Below are 25,171 nucleotides of genomic sequence, written 5' to 3'. Positions count from 1 at the left end.
TGTGACAAATACAATGGGGATCAAAAGTTTGGGCACCCCAGGTAAAAATTTGTATTAATGTGTATAAAGAAGCCAAGGAAAGATGAAAAAATCTCCAAAATGCATCAAATTACAGATGAGACATTCTTATAATTTGTCAACAAAAGTTAGATTTTATTTCCATCATTTACACTTTCAAAATAACAGAAAACTAAAAAATGGCGTCTGCAAAAGTTTGGGCACCCTGCAGAATTTATAGCATGCACTGCCCCCTTTGCAAAGCTGAGACCTGCCAGTATCATGGATTGTTCTCAATCATCATCTGGGAAGACCAGGTGATGTCAGTCTCAAAGGTTTTAAATGCCCAGACTCATCTGACCTTGCCCCAACAATCAGCACCATGGGTTCTTCTAAGCAGTTGTCTAGAAATCTGAAACGGAAAATAGTTGACGCTCACAAAGCTGGAGAAGGCTATAAGAAGATAGCAAAAAAAATTTCAGATGTCAATATCCTCTGTTCGGAATGTAATTAAGAAATGGCAGTCATCGAAAACAGTGGAAGTTAAAGCAAGATCTGGAAGACCAAGAAAAATATCAGACAGAACAGCTCTCAGGATTGTGAGAAAAACTATTCAAAACCCACGTTTGACTGCACAATCCCTCCAGAAAGATCTGGCAGACACTGGAGTTGTGGTACACTATTCCACTATAAAGAGATACTTGTACAAATATGGTCTTCATGGAAGAGTCATCAGAAGAAAACCTCTTCTACGTCCTCACCACAAAAATTAGCGTTTGAACTTTGCAAATGAACATATAGACAAGCCTGATGCATTTTGGATACAAGTTCTGTGAACCGATGAGGTTAAAATTGAACTTTTTGTCCGGAATGAGCAAAGGTACATTTGGAGAAGAAGGGGAACAGAATTTTATGAAAAGAACCTCTGTCCAACTGTTAAGCATGGGGGTGGATCAATCATGCTTTGGGGTTGTATTGCAGCCAGTGGCACAGGGAACATCTGATGAGTAGAAGGAAAAATGGATTCAATAAAATTTCAGCAAATTTTGGATGCTAACTTGATGCCATCTGTGAAAAAGCTGAAGTTAAAGGGGTACTCCGGTGCTTACACATCTTATCCCCTATCCAAAGGATAGGGGATAAGATGCCTGATCGCGGGAGTCCCGCAGCTGGGGACACCTGGGATCATGCACGCGGCACTCCGTTTGTAATCAGTGCCCGGAGCGTGTTCGCTCCAGGTCTGATTACGGTCGACCGCAGGGCCGGCGGCACGTGACTTCACGCCTCCGCCCCGTGTGACGTTACGCTCCGCCCCTCAATGCAAGCCTATGGGAGGGGGTGTGACAGCTATCACGCCCCCTCCCATAGGCTTGCATTGAGGGGCGGAGCGTGACGTCACAAGGGGGCGGAGGCGTGACGTCACACGCCGCCGACCCTGCGGTCAACCGTAATCGGACCCGGAGCGAACACGCTTCGGGCACTGGTTACAAACGGGGTGCCGTGTGAATGATCCCGGGCGTCCCCAGCTGCAGGACTCCTGCGATCAGGCATCTTATCCCCTATCCTTTGGATAGGGGATAAGATGTGTAAGCACCAGAGTACCCCTTTAAAGAGAGGATGACTTCTACAAATGGATAATGATCCTAAACACACCTCGAAATCCACAGAGGATTACATCAAGAGGCGTAAACTGAAGATTTTGCCATGGCCTTCACAATCTCCTGACCTCAACATAATTGAAAATCTATTGATAGACCTTAAAAGAGAAGTGCGTGACAGACAGCCCAGAAATCTCAAAGTACTGGAAGACTTTTGTAAGGAAGAATGGGCAAAGATACCTCAAACAAGAATTGAAAGACTCTTGGCTGGCTACAAAAAGCGTTTACAAGCTGTGATACTTGCCAAAGGGGGCAGTACAGGGTGCCCAAACTTTTGCAAATGCCATTTTTTTGTTTTCTGTTATTATGAAAGTGTAAATTATGGAAATAAAATCTAACTTTTGTTGACATATTATAAGAATGTCTAATCTGTAATTTGATGTCTTTTGGAGATATTTCCATCTTTCCTTGGCCTCTTTATGCACATTAATACAAATGTTTACCTGGGGTGCCCAAACTTTTGATCCCCACTGTAAGTATTCCACTCCTCATCCGAAAAAGGGCCTAAATCACCTTCCCATTTACCCCGAACCAATAAGGGAAACTACTCATGGAAAGATTGTAAAAGTTCTTTATAGAGCCATGAAATAACCCTAGCAGAGTCCAAGTCAGTGATTCCAAAACCGCCTTAGAGCGGATCTCCAACAACCTCCATCTACCCTGTGCCTCATACACATGACATAGTTGTAAATATCTATAGGAGGAACAAGGCAGCTCGAACTTGGCCTGGAGATCCCCCTAGGTCTTAAATACACCATTCACACACAACTGTTCCTCTACTTATTCCCTCCCAAATACCTGTATTCTGAAAAGAAGAATATTTTGACAGACCAGGGTTGTACCACAAGGGTGTAAATTTCGTCATCACAAGTATACTTCTAGCAGGTCCCCAGACCTTACACAGCAACTGGGTAGTGGGTGAGGCATCCAGTGGCATAGTGAGGGAACCAATTTCTAGAATATGTATCTGTATACGTCCCCCCTTTTTCACCACGAATAATTTGCCAGTGGGGCACAGTCTCTATCCCGCAGCATGAGACATTTTTTGATCCTTGCAAGGTATACATAAACTACCAGCCACTTTAAAGGGAACTAATCAGTAGATTTTGGCATATATGTAGCTTAACAATGCGTTATATATGCTAAAATCGTTATTCTCACCATCCCCAAAGGATGTTTTTGCCCCCAGGGATGGTGAAGATATTAAGGTTCAAAGTCCCCCTGGCTGCCCTGCAAATAGTCCCTTGGGTGGGGACTTCTACTTACCAGCACCCATGGCTCTGGCCGTGGTCCCATCGTCTTAATGGACAGCTCGTGTCACCGCTGTGCTCCATCTGCTTAGGGAGCAGATCGATGACGCAAGCAGTCAATCGAGCCGACATGGCAGAACCATGGCCGGAGCAATGGGTAGCGACGGGTGCTGGTAAGCTCAAGTCCCCACCCTGGGGACTACTTGCGGAGTGGCCGTAGGGGACTTTCATTACTTAATATCTTCACCATCCCTGGGGGCCAAAAATTCCCCGGGGATAATGAGGAGACCGATTTTAGTATATATAATGAGCATCTAATCATATATACTAAAATCTACTGATTAGTTCCCTTTAATAGGTACACCTGTTCAATTGTTTGTTAGCACAAATAGCTTATCAGCTCATCACATAGCAGTAACTCAATGCATTTAGACATGCAGATGTGTTCAAGACAACGGAAGTTTAACCCATCCATCAGAATGGAGAGGATTTAAGTGATTTTGAATGAGGCATCGTTCTTTATGTCAGACTGGTGGGTCTGAGCATTTCAGAAACTGCTGATCTACTGGAATTTTTACATACAACCATCTGTAGGGTTTACAGAGAATGGTCCCAAAAAGGGAAAATATCCAGTGATCAGCAGTTGAGTGGATGAAAATGTCTTGTTGCTGTCAGAGGTTAGAGGAGATTGAGTAGACTGGTTCAAAATGACAGAAAGGCAACAGTAACTCTAAAAACTACTCGTTACAATCAAGATTTTATACCATATCTGAACACACCACACTTTAAAATTTAAAGAATACCTCTCATGATCTTGTTAAATGTTATCCACCCAGTTCACTGCCCCCATCATGATAAACCACCCCTGCCTTTATTTTTATAATTTTTTAGTCTTCTACCTTGATATTGCTCTGTATTTTCTGCTCATACTCAGTCAGATTCACAAACCAGGGAAGGTGCTTTCCCGATCAGGTGTGACATAATCTGAAGCCATACAGGGGAGAACTTCCTCCCTCACTCTTCTATACACATCCCAGAGCAGTTCAGAGTGTGAGATGACCTACAAAGTACATTAGAAAGGGTAATATTTTGCCAAGATATACAACAAATAAAAAGTTTGTGTATCCGACAGTTCTCATTTCAGTTTAAGCCAAATAATTGCTACAGTAGGAAACTGGATGAAACGTTGAATATTTTGCTATCCTTGGATTATGCATGATTATGTAGAAGTGGGGGGACAGTTTTGGACTATGAGCGATCTTGTGTGTTTGGCCAGAATCTAAGTCCTGGGTGAGTCCGATTATCCAGAACTCAACATGAACCATGATGACTCAAAACCTAAATCTTAACACAGAGCCTGCAATAAACCTTCATATCTACCCATGTACCCAATTTGGGTTGGGCACAACTTAAATTCAACAAAAAAGGTCCCATTGGGTTATGGGTTTAATTATAACTTTAATTATTTTAAATTATAACACCAGAGTTGTAGCACCACCTAGTGGGCTTATACCAGAAGACACTCTGTATCTCCTGACCGTTTTAACTATATATAAGTTTTCTCGTTGTCACAGACATTTTTTAATGAATAAGAATAAAAGTTAAATTTTAATTGGGTTACAGGTAGGGTATTGTTCCCCGCCGCTGGGAACCCCAGCGATCTCTCCTGCAGCACCCTGTGTCATCTGCTGCACGGAGCGAATTTTGCATCGGTCCAGATGACTGACGATATAGGGGCCAGAGTATCGTGACGTCATGTCCTCGCCCCCTCAATACAAGTCTATGGGAATGGGCGTGACTGTTGCCATGCCCCCTCCCATAGACTTGCATTGAGGGGGTGGGCCGTGACGTCACAAGGGGGGGGGTCTGTGACGTCTCAATACTTCGGCCCCTGTATCGCCCGTCATCAGGCAGTAGAGATCGCAGGGGATCCCAGTGGCGGGACCCCCGCGATTGGACATCTTTTCCCCTATCTTTTGGAAAGGGGAGAAGATGTCTAGGGGTGGAGTACCACTTTAATGAAATTAAAGGTAGACATCATGCTTTATCATGGCTTAGAGGTTTATTGGAGCCATAATACAGCCATGTATTTGATGTCTTACTATAATAAAATCTTAGTCACATGTTTTCTATTACTTAGGTTACCTGTTAAGAAACCCATATGGAGCTGGAGGGTAGATCTGGGCCCGGTAAGGGCATTTAAACTTTTTTTTTTTTTTGTTTGATGCACAAAAGGGCATCAAACAAGTAATAGTGATTTCTAAAAGAGCAAAAGAAATCATTTTCCTTCAGTTCTAAAGACTATTGTTACCTTTCATAGATTATCTTCAACTCACCAACTTTTTGAGTAAAGAAACCCAAGTTTTTTTTAGGAGTCCGTCTGAAACTTTAAATCTCCTGGAGTGCATTAAATCTTGGTGACACACTGCCAGTAATTGGATTCTATTTATTTATTTATTTATTTTTTGTGTTTTTGTGTTTTGTTATGTGTTTTTTTTTTTTTCAGCCTACAAAAAAAAACATAAACACATTGCTGATTTCTGGCAGGATTTTACTGTCAGTTCCTTCTATTATATTTATCTTACAATTTGCCGGGGGGTGAAGTTATTAAGTTTTAGCAGCAGCCATCTATCAAGTTCACAAGTTAACACGATAAAGGCTCCGTGCCGCTCTGATCCTGGGAATGATGAGCCTCATACGGTAATTAACTAAATGAGAAAGTTAAATCTTACTTGAGAGCTCGGAGAGATGAAAGAGAGGTGTTTGTCAGTTTCTCTGTGGAAATTAGAAGCCGCTTTCTCCAATTCCCGGTACTGCTGCTCTGTCATATTTTACATAACCACTGGGAGAACGTCTTGTAATTAGTGCTGTCATGGAGGTTTTTTTTTTTTTTGCTGAAGGATGTTAGAATAATTCATTAGGTTATCAAGAAAGGCTTCTGTCCTGAAATGATTAGCACAGTGAAATTTAGACCATTAACGGTAACAAGTTTAGAGCTCTCTGCAGTGCGGAGGTACCCGGCTGATGTTTGTGCCGATCTCAATAATTTCTTATAATTAAACATTATGATGTTTCCCCTTTTACTGTATCAAGCCTAGCACAACCCATTTAGTTCCAGAGAGATGGGTAATGCCCTAGAAAACATGGCATCTGTGGCGTCCCCGCATAGGTTCGGGAAATGTTATTGTTGGAAAGGAACCAAGTTATTGTTATCCAGTATACAAAGCAGTAGCTTTAATTGATATGCCGCGACCAATGATTTATGCAGCATCACCACATAAAGGTGATGGGAAGTAGGAGGACATGGAGGTCAACAGGTAATGAAGAAGGTTTCATGTGATGTAGACCTGAAGATGTTTTTACTACATTGACACATAATAGTGTAAGAAATGTGGCCAGGTGGAAACACATTTAACCTGATAGCTTTATGGTGTGAAATTTAACAATTGATCAGTGAAATTTATTACAGGAGAAGCCCCATGTAGGATAATTTATCTAATTGGTGTCTCATGGGGGACCAACCGCTGGGACCCCTACATGGGACTTCTCCTTTAAGTGACAGGAGGCCATTGCATCAGCCTGATTTTGTTAGTGCCTTCAACCTATCTGCCTCCCACATTTCCTTTCAGTGTTGCTATATCTAGAGCATATGTGAAAATTCAGCACAAGGCTGGGGATAAGTCATAGAGTTCTTGGCCACCCAGTAGACATTTGCTGCACATTATTATGTTTAAAAACCATGACATTTCTCTTTTAATGTGTCAAACTTTACATCAATATCAATCTGTAAAAACAAGCATTGTAAACCAGGGCTAAAGATGCTTTTTATTTTTCACATATTTGGTAAGTTCTAGACCTAATTTTTTGTACCAACTATTGATTTATACCAAGATTGCATGCCAACATTTTGTAGAAATTTTGGCACATTTTGTTGTACTTTAAGCAACGCTCCTTTCTGTGGATCTACAACCCTTTTCTGGTTAGCCATGCCCGCCTATTTTATGAGCCACAAGACCTGTTTAAGTAACGTACTTCATTATTCCAAATATAGGAGCATCTTATGCCAAAGCTAATGCACGCAGACATTATTCAGTCTACCTAAGATTTTTTTTTTTTCTGGAGTCACTTTTATGCAATGTGGTATATACCATACCACATTGCATAAAAGTGACTCCAGAAAAAAAAGCATATTCTGTAAGATATTGATGGCTTTTTGCTTAGATTTATAGATTTTGTAGATTTTTGTTCCAAAATGCTTTCTAACTTCAATTCTTATGTCAGAGGTTTATATGGTTGTATTTTTTTCCCGATGGACCCCATGTTATTTTGCAGTTGATAGAATGATTTTCTGCTATGGAATAAAGGTAAAGTAATCTAAGAAACAATGTCCCAAAGACCTGAACATTATGGTGCTTGGCAGTAGAATGCAAGTACTAGTTGCACTTTATCAAGGTGTGTTTATAGAAAGGAGGATACATATTAGCTCTCTTCCACAAGGAAGAAAATATCCACCTATAGATGGCTACTGTGTAAGTCAACATCAGACCTTGAAACAGGACTAAAGTAACAGTTATACTGTTCACTACTGCTCTATAATGTCCTCCATGCTGCTGCTGTTGTTTAGGTTTTGCTAAAAGAAATAGAAGAGCAGGGTGCCCTCTTCTGTGTGTTCAGTAAATGGGAGCCTTCACAAAGGCTATGCTGCACCCACTAGCTTAGAGACAACTTAAAAGTAGAAATGGAGCCTGCAGAGGAGAAAACTGGTCAAAAATAGAACAAGTGCTGCCCTTCATGTACTCGGCATGACAGCTTATCCTGTCCAAGTTACTTGAAAGGAGAGGTGTGATTTAAGACAAAATGGCTCCACTTTGCCTTGGACCTTTACAGTGTAAAGTGTTTAACAGAAGTCCAGAAGAATAAATCAGGTTGAGCACCCTACTGTTTTTACACACACGTTGACTTGTGTTTTTTTAGGTCACCCAATATAGCAGGATAGACAGTTATAGAGGATGAACAGCACCAAGGTAGATGTTTTATTGACCAGATTAATCTCTTGGGCATGTTCTTAAGCCAGAACATTTCCAGTGTCTCTGCGGACGACATTAGTGAAACTTACTGCCGAATCTGAAACCAGAGCGACCATCCATAAAAATGCCCTACATAATGCAGATTATATGCTTTATTGTACCATAACAATACGCACCTCTTCTACAATTAGGTACCATATTGCTTTGAAACTTTTGTAGACCCGATAAGGTATAAATCCTTCCCAGGTATTTTTGGAGCCATCTCGGAGAAGCTATTACTCATATTGTGATTAGTGTCTACACGGTGTGTGTACTGTAAGCTTTAATTTGCTGCACCAGCTACTGTATCTGTAATTGAAAGTTAGATCGTAAAATCTATTCTCTAACACTACTGTCATTAACATCCTAGATTGGTATCATCACTAAAACTCTCTGAAGCATTTCCCACAGCCATCGAACTCACTGACCTGCTTTACCAGTTAAATGGTGCCTACTCCTCTGAGCGAAAAAATAATACATAATGGCTTCTTTTTACCTGTCAACCGGGGCACTACTGGCAAAGAAAGAAGTCACCAATATTTTATTTTGAGCATCTTGAAAATGTAAATTAATTAAAATTCTGAAAAAAATATTGAATTTGTATAAAAGATGACATGTTTATACATAGTACCCGACAGCCTCATACTGCCTACCATTTTTTTTATCCTCTAAGCAGATCTGACAGCCTAGCGTGCAGGCCAAAAAAATACTGTGGCATTTGATGAATACCTGCTACCCTAGAATAAACAGTGTTATGAGTCTGTGGTATGAGTCCACTTGGGCTTTTTCTGTCCCTATCAGCAGTCATTGACGGACTGGGTGTATACATTTGGATATCTACAGTAAACTATATTCTTTATATTTCCTAGTAGTCAAATAGTACAATATATTTGTTAGATTTGAGCTAATAGACTGGCAGACCTGTTCCCATAATGTTCTACACTTCAACAGGATAGCATTGTGTAATGAAAGATCCCCTTTTTTTATAGCTAATAAATAATGATCATTTCTTTTTGTAACTTATTGGTTTAAACAAGTGTCCTTTACCACATTTGCTTAGTGTTTGCATATTCTCCTTTTCGTGTGGATTTATTTTGTGGCCTCTGGTTCCTCCCACAGGTTTATAGGTTTATATTGACAAGTATATGCTAAGGGATTGCATACATACATATATATATATCTTCCATGAGAAAAGAAAAGATCACACTCACCATTCTTCTTGAATGTGCTGTATTCCATTCGGAACGGGGGAGGGGGGAGGGTTACATGTTAGCGGGCGCAAAGGGCGCAAAAATGCTCCTCCTTTGCACCCGCTAACATGTACCCGCCATTCCGGATGGAATAAAGCACATTCAAGAAGAATATTGAGTGCCACCTTTTTTTTTTCTCATGGAAGCATTGTATTGAATCTGGACTGTATAGGTCAGTACCTCCATCTGTGCATATAATAGTCTCCCACCCACGTGTAATGGTCTCTGTAGACCTACTTCTGAGAGAAAGACTTATCCGAGTAGTGCCAGTTCATGCCTACTTGTGTGTGTGTGTGTGTGTGTGTATATGTATGTATGTGTATATATATATATATATATATATATGTATACAGAAGTAGTGGTTCAAGGTGGCTTGATTCCAATTTGCTACGTTTCAGCCGCCCATGCAGCCTTTCTCAAGCATAAGTGAACAGTGGACCCGGACCTGGGCCTTTACCGTTGCCTGCATCGGACTGACTTTTCTATACTGAGGTACTGCTCACCCTGGACTTTGTGTGTGTGTATATATATGTATATAAATAATTTTTTGTATATTATCATAGGGGCGGACATCTTGCCTAAGCTGTTTTTAACATCATTTAGAGCAATACTTTACAGCAAGCCCCATGGACATAGACAACAATGGAAGGACGCTGTCCCATTCACATGAGTGGGGAACTTTACTAGGCATGCTCTGTGATCTTTGCAAAGGTTCTTTTATAGAAAGGGGAACCTGAGCTTGGGCTTCATCTATTGTCTTCTCTATCTACAAAATTTCTGCAAGGAAAATTCTACTCATATTCTGTATGGAGCAGACTCTCATTGGTCTGAATGAGAGTCTGTTGCTCAGTGCACTACGGAAATTCCCTAGCGGAACTTCCTACGCAGAATTGTATACTGCCTGAATATGTAACATGTTTGATCCTCTGGCGGAATCCCCCAGATAATTCCTGGCACTACTCTGTAGTGGATGGATACGGTGCTCACTCTCCATCGCAGATTGCCACACACAAGTGCTGATTCTGAAGAATTCTGCCAGAATCCACAGAGGATTTCCTTGTCAAAATTATGCAGAATTTGAATGAGGCCTTATTTTCTAGCAGCCTTCGCCTCATTATCACATACAGAACAGAAAGTCTCAGCTTAGTTTTAGGCCTAGTGGTCAAAATGGAGAATGCAAGATTCTAAATTATTTTATAATATGTGATAAATTAGAACAAATATTACTAAACATTATTTAAAAAAAGTAGGTTGTACATAAAAACTCAATTTAAACAATAGGTTTTGATTTCACATTCCCTGGACACAGCTGCTGTGGTGGGGAGGGCACTAGGTCCCCTGTTCTATTGATCACATGAATAAGCGATTTTATCACAAGACAAGAGACTCCTATTATGCAAATTACTTTCTATTTACTACTGCAGTAGCAACCAATCATGTTACAGGAAAAAATACAAAATGTAATATATGCAAATGAGGTATACACGGTCATCCAATTAGCTTGTGGCATAGTACATAAAACCGCTGAATCCAACTGTGACATCCTCTTTCTTGCTGCTGCCAGTGGCAACAACAGATATTTTTTCTCATATATTAATAAGCTGTATTGTGTTTAAAACTCATATGTAATTAATCTCATGTATTATTCTGAGAACTTAATTGTTTTCTTGTGTATATATATATATATATATATATATATCTGGTTTATTTAATATATATATATATATATATATATTTAATTTATATTTTATTTTATTCTCCGTTCTTAGTCTCTCTCTTGCATTCCCTGCTTTGGCTCATGATGTACCGTGGTTTCCCCACGCTTCCTATATCAATACTTATATAATTCTCTTATTTTCTTCACACCCCACGCTCCCTATCTTCTACAATCAAAACCGAATGACCATGGATTCAGGAGTTTGTCCGGCACAGAGAGGAACCATCAGGAAGCCAAGTAAAATCAATGGATTTATTAAATGCAACGCATTTCGCTGCGCATGCGCAGCTGCATCAGGCATAACAAGAGAAGGCTGGTAACAGATATATATACCTCCAGGAATTAACCATTAGAGTACTTTTTGAAAGCGTTGTTGCATAAAATTACATATCCACATATGAATGTGACAATATATAAAAAATATAGAAAAATATAAGTAAATATAAATAGACAGACGACAATCACAAAAATAAAACAATAATGTAGAAGCACAATGAAATCACATAAACATATAATATAATTATCGCATGTGGTGTGAAAAATGAATTATATATCGCTGCACTATCTAAATGGGTATATGCGCGATATATAATTCATTTTTTGCTTTCTGAACTAACACATATGGTATCTTATAGGTCCATATTGTTCTATACTATATATTTTGAAATAATATTCAACTTGCGTTGTTGAATGCCGCACCGGTGACCAAGCGGTGTGATTGCTTAAGTCGCATGTGGGGTATATTCACACCACATGAGATAATTATATTATATGTTTATGTGATTTCATTGTGCTTCTACATTATTGTTTTATTTTTGTGATTGTCGTCAGTCTATTTATATTTACTTATATTTTTCTATATTTTTTATATATTGTCACATTCATATGTGGATATGTAATTTTATGCAACAACTCTTTCAAAAAGTACTCTAATGGTTAATTCCTGGAGGTATATATATCTGTTACCAGCCTTCTCTTGTTATGCCTGATGAAGCTGCGCATGCGCAGCAAAACGCGTTGCATTTAATAAATCCATTGATTTTACTTGGCTTCCTGATGGTTCCTCTCTGCGCCCAACAAACTCCGGAATCCATGGTCATTCGGTTTTGATTTTACTTCTACCCAGGAGGGCTGCAGTGGACCTTCTTTTACATTTCTTCTGCATTTTACCTTGTTGTGTGTGGGCGCACAACCAACTTTGGTAAGCGGTTTGGGAATTACCGTCCCCCACCCCCACTAACAAGATCTGCTGATCCCGCACATGAGGCGCCTTCCTCCCTCTCTCTAGATATCTTCTACAATGTATACGCTATCCCTTCCCCCCTCCCCCCCCCCCTTTTCTTTCTACTCTCGTGCATTCAGTTAAACGTTACCTCTAGAGATGAGCGAACTTCCAGTACTTCGATTCGTCACGAACTTCTCGGCTCGGCGTTTGCTTACTTTAGCCTGCATAAATGAGTTCAGCTTTCAGGTGCTCCGGTGGGCTGGAAAAGGTAGATGCAGTCCTAGGAGAGAGTTTCCAGCCCACGAGAGCACCTGAAAGCTGAACTCCTTTATGCAGGCTAAAGTCAGCAACTGCCGAGCCGAGAAGTTTGTGACGAATCGAATTACTGTAAGTTCGCTCATCTCTAGTTACCTCGGGTCTCAATCGCCTCTCCAGTCCCCCGTGTGATGTATCTTCACATCAGTTGGTCGTCAGCTGATTTATGTCTTTCCCGCCCCTCCTGCCTCAACTCGCGCTGTCCTGTTACTCACAGCATCGCATCTCACAGGATGAGTCCCGTGGCTTCAGAGCTCCTCACATACGCTGTATACTCCCGTGGCTTCAGAGCTCCTCACATACGCTGTATACCTTCGCATGTATACTTCATAGTATATAAAATTCACACGGTATCCTTATATTTGACTAATTTATGTACTGTACATTGCATAAGAAGTACATTTTTATATATTTCTTTATATTCCTATACCTACCTCAGATATTATCCTCGTCTCCTGTATCCTTATATACATTCCTCCATTATTTTATATTATAATTAATTATTGAATCTGTATTATTATTTTTATCATAGGATATTTTCCTATATTTTCTTATAGATATAATATTTTCTTTTACTTCCCTCACATACTAATTCCTAATATGTCCACTGAGCGTGATATTAATAAATCGCCTATATCTGGTACACAGGATATGTCTGCGGACAATCATTTACAAAACATGGTGGACTTGTCTGTTCACACAGCTATTCAATCCGCCATGTCTTCTTTACAGGAGTCTATATCTAGGACAATATCTATGTCCTTGGCCCATTCCTCAACTACTCCTTTACAATTATTGCCTTCTACCCCTTCAGACAAGTTTTGATCCGCTGAGGATTCAGTGGCAAAACTTGCCAAGGGTTTTAAAAAAATCAGGCAAAGCTATTCAAAAAAGACATTTTATTGAAGTTAATCCTTCAACTATTCTTCCAAAAATACCCAAAAAACACACTAAAAAGTCTGGTGAAGATATATTGCAACTTTCACGCAATAAAAATACTGATGCTGCAAAAGTGCATCCAAAACTCTCAGCCCAGGAGGAAGTGCATAGTGTTGGGGCAAAGACATCTTCCAATAGGAAGAGACCAGATTCCTTTGTCACTTCAAGCTCTTCTTCTGACGACTCTTCTGAGGACAAAAATTATGTCTCTGTAGAAGATTCTGATCAGGAAATGGATACCTCAATTTCCACTGAGGGTCCATCTTCTTTGATCTTGGATAGTGTTGGAGAACCATTCTTCCATCCAGAGAGCATTAAGCATCCTCGTTCAGGTGAATGGCTTCCCCATCCACAAGTGGCCAAATTTCTGGAATACTGGATAAATAAACCTCTAGACAAAAACTCTAGGAACAAGCTACGGGCAGAATGCCCAAGACCATATTTAGCTCATAAATCTTCAAATAGTCCAGACATAGATTTTCTTACATAGATTGTCTTTGATAACATTTTTATCTAAGTCGGGTCCTAACGCTAAGAAGGGCATTGATCACTCTTTTAGATCCATTCAAATCATGGTGCTTGACATTTTGGGTCCTATTACTAAAATATTGAACATGACTGAGGAGTCAGTTTCCTCTGAGACCCCTTTAAACATCCAGGTCCTTAGAGGATAGGCTCAGAGAGCTGCCTGTTTATTAGGCAATGCTAATGCAGCTCTAAATTGTGAGCGCAGAAGATCTGTATTACTCAGACATGACCCACAAGTGGTCAATCTAGCCCAATCTGAACCCTCAACTTCCACAGAGGTCTTTTTATTTGGAGACTCTTTTGTTAATGACCTAAACAAGTACGTTAATATGTTTTCTTCTTTGAAGAAGGCTCAAACCTCCATGAAGAAAGTCTTCAACCCCAAGGTTTTTGTCAGGGCCGGGAGAGGCAAGCGCTGCTTTCCCGGCCGCCAAACCATGGATCGCAGATCATATAAAGGCTCTTAATTCTATGACCGCACCTAACATCTTCCTTTCAACAACCAACTCCCTTCTTCCCACCCAGCGGTCGCCCATGGAGGGCCAGAGGTCAACGAGGTTATCCCAGATCTCGACCTTCAGGTAAGTCTTTTTCTTCCTCTAGAATCTCACTTTCCCCTAGGAGGCAGACAAACCCATGTTTTCCAAAACTGGTCTATTCTAACGTCAGATTCCTGGGTGCTAAACACAATCAAGGGATATCAGATAGAATTTTATTCCCTTCCAACTCAATGGCAGGTGCCTCATCCCATTCATTTTTCCAACCAAGACAAAAAAACTCATTGCCTTGGAAATCAAGGTACTATGTTCCAAGAAAGCTATCACTCAGATACCTTTCCATACTCCAGGTTTTCTAAGCAACCTGTTTTTGGTAAAGAAGAAAGACGGAGGTCATCGCCCCGTACTCAATCTAAGACATTTTAACGGATTTGTAAAATACCAACATTTCAAAATGGAGGGCATCCATTTACTGAGAGACCTTCTTTGGCAAGGAGATTGGTTGGTCAAAATAGTCTTGAAGGATGCCTATCTCACGGTGTCTATGCACCCAGAATCTCAACCTTATCTCCAGTTTACATGGGAAAACAAAAAAATGGCAATTTTTAAGCCTTCCCTTCGGTTTATCATCCGCCCCCTGGTGTTTCACAAAGTTGTTAAAACCAGTGGTGTCCCGTCTAATCATCTATTTGGACAATATCCTCATCATGGCATACTCTGGTCTCCCATTCACCACCACATGCAATGGACTTTCTCTTCTAACAATTTGGGTTTTGTAATCAACTAAAAGAAATCCATACTGACCCCTTCTCGGGAGGTAGAATTTCTAGGATTCATGGTCAACACTCAGTTGGCCAGCTTGAGTCTTCCTTCCAGGAAACTGAAAACTATACGCAATCCGTTCTGTATTAAACAAATCCCTCATCTCTTTAACTATTGCAAGAATAGTCGCCTTTTGTCCGCTTCCATTCAGGCCATTTTCCCAGATCCCTTACATTACAGAGCTCTTCAACGCCTGAAAGCATTACATTTACAAAATGGTCTAGGTTTCTCGGATGAGATTACCTTAAATTCAGAGGCCAGACAAGAACTCCTTTGATGGTTGAATCGCGTTTAGGCTTGGAACGGGAAAACGATTTTCAATTCCATGCCAGACCTCATCATAGAATCGGATGCCAGCCTCTTGGGATGGGGCACCAGATGTGGATCCTCTTCCACAGGAGGCAAATGGTCTATAAGAATCTCATCTCCACATCAATTGTTTGGAATTGCTAGCAGCATCATTCGCCCTAAAGAGTTTTGCGAAGGACAAACCTCATTGCTGCATTGTATTGAAGATGGACAATATCTCGGTGGTACAATATGTGAACCGTCTAGGAGGTACGAAATCCAAACTTCTAACATTGCAAAGAATTTCTGGCACTTCTGCCTAGACAAGGATATCATTCTCAAAGCAGAATACCTTCCGGGGACTTCCAGTTTGGTAGCAGATTGGAATTCCCGTTATCTTGCCGATTCGAGCGATTGGATGTTGGTCCGAGAAATCTTTCAGAAACTCTATCTTTTCTGGGGACCAATGTATCTAGATCTCTTTGCATCTCGACTGACTCATCAAATTCCTCAATTTTTCAGTTGGCGTCCGGATCCCGAAGCCTTAGGCACGGATGCCCTTCTTCAAACCAGGCCATCCAGAATACTCTATGCATTTCCTCCCTTCGCTCTCATTCCGAGAGTCCTACTTCAGGCTAAAGCTAAAAAATCCACATTGATTCTGATAACACTATGGTGGCCAACTCAGACATGGTTCCCCCATATTCTGAGCATGACTATCAATTTTCCCAGAATCCTTCCAACTTATCCTTCCATTCTCTTCAATCTGTCGGGATTTCCCCATCCTCTCTTACAATCAGGACTTCTCTCTCTAGTAGCTTGGTGCATATCGGGTCAGAAAGACCTGATTTTAGACTTTCACAATTGGCTCAAAACATCTGATCAGAAGTTTGGGCCCCTGGTAAAAGGAAAGCCTGTCTTTCTGCATGGAAATTCTGGAGTAATTGGTTATTGGAAAGGAATCTGGATCCCAAAAATGCACCTCTAAATCATATTATAAATTTTTTCTGACTCTTTTAACTCGGGAAAGGCCTGCCGTACAATCAACGTTTATCGTTCAGCCATATCTTTTTACCATGAACCCATACATTTTTTACTTATAGGCAAACATCCTCTAATATGTAAATTACTTTATGGTATTCTTTCAAACGTCCTCCCACTCCCAAATATTATTTTATCTGGGATGTTCACATTCTTCAAGATTTTTTTATCTTCTTGGCCAGATAATGATCTCCTATCCTTAAAACGTTTATCCATTAAGCTTACAGTTCTTTTATGCCTTATATCCTTCAATGTTGAGATGTTATGGCTTTAGATATTTTCTCAACATTAATTTTTCCCCTCATGGTGTACATTTTACTATTCTTAGATGCACAAAAACTAGTTTACGTAACATATTTTATCCCGCTTTTCCTCATAACGAACAACTTTGTGTCGTTCGTTGCTTAAAAGCTTATGAATCTAGAACATCTTCTTTACGTCTCTCTTCCTCTTCTCAACTTCTTTTATCTTATGTTAGACCTCATCGTCCAGTCTCACCTCCGACCTTAGCTAGATGGATGAAATATGCTATGTCTCTAGCAGGCATAGATCTTTGGCGCTCATTCCACTAGAGGCGCTTTGTCCAGCACGGTTTTTCAACATGGTGGTGCTCTATCTGATCTCCTCAAAGCTGCAGATTGATCCTCGGAATCTACTTTCCGTAATTTTAATTTCAGACCAGAAACTCATGTCTCCAGAGTTCTTATTTAATCTTGATATATGTCTTGTATATTATTATTACATATTTCATTCATTATTATTATTATTATGATTATGATCAGCTTTAAACTTGCATAATAGGAGTCTCTTGTCTTGTGATAAAATTGGGGATTTCCTAGCCTTGGTGCTGGAAAATATACATTTTATTAAAGACTAGAGACTAGTAATATCCCACCCTATTAACCCATCCCTGTTTTTTATATTTTTTCAGTTTAAATTCTGGATTATTATTATTATTCTATAAATTCCTGAAGATGTTCCAGTCCTATGGTTAAGAAGTTATTCCAGTTTTTCTTCTTCTGAGTTACTGTTCGCATCAAGAAAGAGGATGTCACAGTTGGATTCAGCGGTTTTATGTACTATGCCACAAGCTGATTGGATGACCTTGTATACCTCATTTGCATATATAAATTTTTTCTTTTTTCCTGTAACATGATTGGTTGCTGCTGCAGTAGTAAATAGAAAGTAATTTGCATAATACTCTTGTCTTTGATAAAAAATATATTTTCCAGCACCAAGGCTAGGAAAATCCCCAATTTTCTATAAATATGATTCCTATCACTGCATCATCCTTTTCACTTCAACTTGTTTTAACTGAGAAGACCTTCAAATAGTTAAATAATAAAGACATTCCTGCTTTATCTGGTTGTGGTTGTTTTCTTTCTAGCTTCAGTAGGTATATCTATAAAAACAGCCAAGTTTTGGGACCCATGCGTTGTTTTTGCTCCATCCTGACCTTTTGTCTTCATGCATACCAGCCTCCCACCGAAACACATTCATAGCCCTGTACTAAATTGTTTGCAAGCTTCTCTGTGGAAGAACATGAAATTCATTTGAGTACATTAAAGTGTCACTCTGGGTTCCCATTTAACAGTCTCTAGTATTTTAAGTGCACTTCCAGCATGGGTGGTAATGTCCTTTCCTTGTTCCTTGCAAGGATGTTCGGCTGTTTTCTGGCTGACAGAGGCAAATGGATACTCCCTCTCAGCCAATTTATATGTCTGAATCTTTTTTCCCCTGTTGTGTAACAGATGTATTTCCTGGATTTATGTGTGCCCAAGTTGTGTGTCATGTACGATTGCTTTTATTTTACTTTTAATTATTTATTTTTGATATTTATTTCTTTTTCCGCAGACTAAACTTGCCAATGGCACTTCCAGCATGATTGTGCCCAAGCAGAGGAAGCTGTCCGCAAACTACGAGAAAGAAAAAGAGTTTTGTGTCAAGTACTTTGAGCAGTGGTCAGAGTGCGATCAGGTGGAGTTTGTTGAGCACCTCATCTCTCGAATGTGCCACTACCAACATGGACACATAAATACCTACCTTAAGCCAATGCTGCAAAGGGATTTCATCACTGCACTGCCAGGTAAAGTATTAAGCCACTTTGCTTCATAGCTCACATTCCACCAGCTGTTGATAACCTTAAAGGGATTTTCCGCCCCTAGACATCTTATCCCCTATCCAAAGGTTAGGGGGACAAGATGTCTGATCGCAGGGGTCCTGCCCCTTGGAACCCCCACGATCTCTCCTGCAGCACCCCCTGTCATGTGCTGCACAGAGCAATATTAGCTCTGTGCCTGATGACGGGCGATACAGGGGCCTGAGTATCGTGATGTCACGCCCCGCCCCCTCAATACAAGTCTATGGGAGTGGGAGTGATGGCCACCACGCCCCCTTCCATAGACTTGCATTTAGGGGGCGGGCCGTGATGTCATGAGAGGGTGGGGCTGGGACATTGCGATACTCTGGCCCCTGTATCGCCCGTCATCAGGCACAGAGCGAAGTTCGCTCTGTGCAGCACATGACAGAGTGTGCTGCAGGAGAGATCGCGGGGGATAAGATGTTTAGGGGGGGAGTACCCCTTTAATCTATTGTCGGAAAATTACCTATCGTTTAAAGTGTACTTGTTGTTATAAATAAATAATAAAAACTAAAAAACTTAAGACATTTTTTAATTAAACTTTTTAGTCAAAAGTTTTTATCTGTTGCTGTCTGAGTGCCACACTTTTATGACTGGGACTCATCTCTTCAAGAACAAAAAGGATTGGGCAGTTGAAAATAACGCTCAGCCATTCACCGGCGGAGCGAGGAGGCCCATACATATTGCTTAGACGGCAAGCAATGCCAAAGTAGATGGGTTCTGCTGAGGTTTTACTAATGTGTATGGCAACCTTAAGACAGTACAAAATCAGACTACACTGTTCTTGTGCCCAGGGCTAATTAAGTCTAAGGTTGCCATACACATTATTAAAACCTCAGCAGAATTTATTGAAGCGTCAGTATCCTAGAAGATCAGACAAAGAAATAGCCAGGTAAAATACTGTGGGGTAGATATTGCAAAAGCAGTAGAAATTTGGTGCAACTTGTGCTAAAAAAAAAAAAAAAGGGGGGGGGGGGGGGCAAATTTGCACCAAATTTCTACTGCTTTTGCAATATCTACCCCACAGTATTTTACCTGGCTATTTCTTTGTCTGACCTTCTAGGATACTGATGCTTCAATACATTTATATCCTTGCCTGTGCCTAGAAAAGAAGTCCATTATATGGATGTTCTACTTCATGTTGATAGGAATGGCTATTTATATATATATATTATTATAATTTTTTTTTTTTTTTTGCTTTTTCACATCCAACTAGCTTCTATCTGCTGTATTTCCGTAAAGCATTTCTTATAGGACACAGAATGGCTTATAAAACATTACTGCGGTCACTGTTTTGACTGCAGCTTCTTAAATCATGTCAATTATTTTTATTTTACTTTTTCCCTTTGCCAAATGTGCAAACTCACGTAAAGCGATGGCTTTGTTTCTGGCCAGCAGTTGGTTAAACTGAAGCAGGTCTGTCTTATCTGAGGCAGAGTCTCACACTGAGATATTAAGTTTTAATGGCGTTTATATGCACAGTCGGATGTCAGCTGGGTTGGGTGGCTGGGGGCCAGTTGTCCCTCTGGGCTGGTGCGATTTAATGATTTAAGCCCCTGGGGATGGCCACTTGTCCGTTACAAAAACAGATGCAATAAAGCTTTTCAGCTGCCCAGAACCTCTTGGGATGCAGACATGTCAATCATATGTTTTATGATGTAGTTGATTAATTGAAACAAGCAGTGTTATTCAAGAGGTTCTGCTGCAGAGAGTCCCCTTTCATACTGGGGCGGAGAAGAGGAATGCTTCAATCTGAATGACGTCCAAAAGCTCAACCTGAGCTTCTCTTTTATTTGGATATTCATATAAAAATATTCCTTTCCTTTCCACGAAGAGGTTATTATTTACATGCAGCAAGAAGTTAGGCATTAAAGCTGCAATTTGCATGTGTGTCAATCAGTGTTTCCCAACCAGGGTACCTCCAGCTGTTGAAAAACTTCAACTCCCAGCATGCCCGGACAGCCAAAGGCTTTCCGTGCATTCTGGGAGTTGTAGTTTTGCAACAGTGGGGCAACACTTGTGTGTAGATAGATGGTATATAGGTATGTATACAAAGCTGAGTTATTTCCATGAAGAAAATCTACATCATAGGGGTGATCCAAAGTATAGGGTATAAGATGCCAGATCGCGGGGGTCCCGCCACTGGGGACTCCCGTGATCTTGCACGCCGCACCCCGTTAAATCAGTCCCCGATGCGTGTTCGCTCTGGGTCTGATTACTGTTGATCACAGGACTGGAGCGTTGTGATGTCAAGCCTCCGCCCCGTGTGACGTCACGCTCCGCCCCCCTCAATGCAAACCTATGGGGGGGGGGGGGGGCGTGAAGCTTAACATGCAGATGAATGGGTTTTCCGTGAAACCATTTAGTCTGCAGAATTTTCTGGTCAGAATTTCTGACAGAAAATTCCAAGCTAAAAATTCTGCCAGGACATTAAATCCACTCCGCAGATTATGAATTGTTTGGTGCTCGCTGGAATTTATCTGTCCGGAGCTTCTAAAGTGTGAACCCAACCTTACAGTTTCAGTAAAATGGGTAAAAAGAATCTAATCTACGAGCTCCAAATAAAAAATAAAAAAAAAATCTATTAGAACTTGATCAAAGTTGTAGACTTCAAATCCACATGTCCGCTTTGGTGTCCGGAATCCTGCAGTTTGGTGCTGAATCGCCCCATTGCCTTTATTTGGGAAGTCAATGTCCCCAATAAATCCACAGTGTTGCGGATTTTGTTGCGCAAGTGGATATTTGACTCCATGTTGATTTTAGGTCAATTTTGATTTGCTTGCTAACAAATCCACACCAAAATCTTTATATGTCATAGAAAAAAAGCACTATTCCAGCTCACCGCCCCAGATGACTCCCGTAGTGCACAGATCCTTTGCGCAAGTGCTGTGCTGCATTCCATACAAACAAAAAAGTACCGTATTTTTCGCCATATAAGACACTCTGGCATATAAGATGCACCCAATTTTAAAGGGTGAAAATCTAGAAAAAAAGATTCTGAACCTTCAACCTGCGGACCTCCAGATGTTGCAAAACTACAACTCACAGCAAGCCCGGACAGCCGTTGGCTGTCCTGGCGTGCCAGGAGTTGTAGTTTTGCAACATCTGGAGGTCCGCAGGTTGAAGACCACTGGTATAGGAGGTAATACTCATGTGTCCCCGCCGCTCCTTACCCGTCACTGCTGCCCTGGATGTCGCCCTCCATCGCTGTCACCGTGTCCCTGGGGTGTCCCCGTCACACCGGAACATCTCTGCTGTCTGGTGTCCTCGCTCTCCGTCGCCGCCATCACGTCGCTACGCACGCCGCTCCTATTGGATGACGGGACGGCGTGCGCTACGACGTGATAACGATGAAGGAGAGCGCCGGCGATGCAGGGGATCCCGGCACGGAGCAGACACCGAGGAGGCAGGTAAGGTCCCTCCCAGTGTCCTGTAAGCTGTTCGGGACGCCGCGATTTCACCACGGCGGTCCCGAACAGCCCGACTGAGCAGCCGGGTTAGTGTCACTTTCGCTTCAGACGCGGCGGTCAGCTTTCATTACCGCGTCTGAAGGGTTAATACAGGGCATCACCGCGATCGGTGATGTCCTGTATTAGCCACGGGTCCCGGCTGTTGATGGCCGCAGGGACCGACGCGATAGGACAGGGTTTTAATGTGTATTTGCCGTATAAGACGCACCAACTTTCCCCCCCCCCCAGGGGAAGAAAAAGTGCGTCTTATACGGCGAAAAATACGGTAGATGATCCAGCACGTAAATGCGAAATCCTTTAAAAGCAAATCCTCCTTTATTAGAGTGCATAAAAAGGTAGCAACAACATGCACCTCTTATGTTGATTTTTGGCAGCAGAAAATCTATACGTAAGGCTTTAATATAAACAAATATTATCATTATTGATTTCCACAGTGTGTGGCTGCAGCTTTAGGCTTTGTTCACACCAAATTATTTTCACAGGTTGGAGTCTGTCTTGATTCCGCCTTACCATTGTTTTCAATCTGAACTATGGTGTGGCTTTTTTTTTCTCCTGCCTTGAAGACTTGAAATCCGCAGAAACAGAAAGATGCGACACGTCTCTACGTTTATGCTGAATTTGTGTGGATTGGGTAGCCTGGACACAGGGTAACCTCATTCACCTTTTGGTAAACGTGTGGCAGGGTATGCCACAAATTTCTGCTGCACATTCTACGATAGGTTTTATGCTGGAAAAACCCATTGTGCAAAAATACCCTAAAATGCTTTAATTGTCCAGTACTGATCATAGATGGCAAAGTGCTAATCTCTTTTTATGGGTGTCATAATGCCCGGATTTAAATATTCAGTAGCTCTGGACTATGCGTACACAAATTATACACTCCTTCAGTCCAGCATCCAATAAAAAAAGTGTGTGTGTGGAGATAGATAGAGATATATATATATATATATATATATATATATATATATATATATATACACATATACATACACGCGCACACACACACTAGGGCTGCACGATACATCACAAAAGCAGTCGAATCGCGATTTTTGCTTTTTGCGATATAGTGATACGGCCCCCCGGGAAAACTTGCAATTATCTGCTCGGGCCGGCTCCCGTGTGCTGCTGCAGTCTCGGCCGGCCACAGCAGGTAAAAACAAATTTAAAGGGGTACTCCGGTGAAAACCTTTTTTCTTTTAAATCAACTGGTGGCAGAAAGTTAAACATATTTGTAAATTACTTCTATTAAAAAATCTTAATCCTTCCAGTACTTATTAGCTGCTGAATGCTACAGAGGAAATTCCTTTCTTTTTGGAACACTGATGACATCACGAACACAGTGCTCTCTGCTGACATAGCAGATGTATGCTAAGGGCAGCATGGTGGCTCAGTGGTTAGCACTGCTGCCTAGAGAACTGTGCTCCTGATGTCATCAGAGAGCATTCCAAAAAGAAAAGAATTTCCTCTGTAGTATTCAGCAGCTAATAAGTACAGGAAGGATTAAGATTTTTTAATAGAAGTAATTTACAAATATGTTTAACTTTCTGCCACCAGTTGATTTAAAAGAAAAAAGGTTTTCACCGGAGTACCCCTTTAACTACTAAAATTCAGTGTTTCCCAACCAGGGTGCCTCCAGTTGTTGCAAAACTAAAACTCCCAGCATGCCCGGATCGGCAAAGGCTGTCCGGGCATGCCGGGAGTAGTAGTTTCACAACAGCTGGAGGCATCCTGGTGGAAAAACACTGAGCTAAGTAAAAGGGTGCAGGGAGAAAAATAAATAAAAAAAAACACCTTCTGCTCACCTACTCCCGGTCCATGTAGATGCCGTTTCCCTCAATGCTGTCTGATGTCTCATCTCTTGTCCATACAAGCAGTAGGACCTTTCCCTTTTCAGCCAATCACTGGCCGCAGCGGTGTCACGTGTCAGGCCAGTGATTGGCAAATGGGAAAAGGTATTTTTCAGCAGCAATTAGGCCCGGGAAACCTAGTGTATTGCTGCAGTACAAAATGTGACGGGGGGGGGGGGGGGGGGAATAGTGTGACGGGGGGGTGGAATGTGACAGGCGAAGATTGTGACAGTGGGGGAGATTGTGACAGGTGGGAGTGTGATGAAAGGGGGGGAGATTGTGACAGGTGGGAGTGTGATGACGGGGGGGGAGGAGATTGTGACAGGTGGGAGTGTGATGACGGGGGAGGAGGAGATTGTGACAGGTGGGAGTGTGATGACGGGGGGGAGGAGATTGTGACAGGTGGGAGTGTGATGACGGGGGGAGGAGATTGTGACAGGTGGGAGTGTGATGACGGGGGGGGGGGAGATTGTGACAGGTGGGAGTGTGATGACGGGGGGGGAGATTGTGACAGGTGGGAGTGTGATGACGGGGGGGAGATTGTGACAGGTGGGAGTGTGATGACTGGGGGGGGGAGATTGTGACACGTGGGAGTGTGATGACGGGGGGGGGGGAAGATTGTGACACGTGGGAGTGTGATGACGGGGGGGGGGAAGATTGTGACAGGTGGGAGTGTGATGACGGGGGGGGGAAGATTGTGACAGGTGGGAGTGTGATGACGGGGGGGAAGATTGTGACAGGTGGGAGTGTGATGACGGGGGGGGGGGAAGATTGTGACAGGTGGGAATGTGATGACGGGGGGGGGAAGATTGTGACAGGTGGGAATGTGATGACGGGGGGGGGAAGATTGTGACAGGTGGGAGTGGGATGACGGGGGGGGGGGAAGATTGTGACAGGTGGGAATGTGATGACGGGGGGGGGAAATTGTGACAGGTGGGAGTGGGATGACGGGGGGGGGAAATTGTGACAGGTGGGAGTGGGATGACGGGGGGGGGAATTGTGACAGGTGGGAGTGGGATGACGGGGGGGGGAAATCGTGACAGGTGGGAGTGGGATGACGGGGGGGGGGAAATTGTGACAGGTGGGAGTGGGATGACGGGGGGGGGGGATTGTGACAGGTG

At 41.9% G+C, this 25,171-nt stretch overlaps 1 protein-coding gene across 16 annotated transcripts in view; it reads left to right on the top strand.

Moving 5' to 3' along the window:
* The window catches only part of BTRC (beta-transducin repeat containing E3 ubiquitin protein ligase), a 278,342-nt gene that overhangs the window by 182,972 nt on the left and 70,199 nt on the right, over positions 1–25,171 (top strand). For all 16 annotated transcript variants that reach the window (XM_056529521.1, XM_056529523.1, XM_056529517.1 and 13 more), the window contains one exon: positions 18,448–18,679. In XM_056529521.1, the coding sequence (XP_056385496.1) occupies positions 18,448–18,679 (232 nt within the window). The remainder of the gene's footprint in view (positions 1–18,447; positions 18,680–25,171) is intronic.

Source organism: Hyla sarda, chromosome 7, assembly GCF_029499605.1.
Source record: "Hyla sarda isolate aHylSar1 chromosome 7, aHylSar1.hap1, whole genome shotgun sequence".
NCBI lineage: Eukaryota > Metazoa > Chordata > Amphibia > Anura > Hylidae > Hyla > Hyla sarda.
Note: the sequence above shows the minus strand (reverse complement) of the source record. Positions and strands in the feature narration are given on the sequence as shown.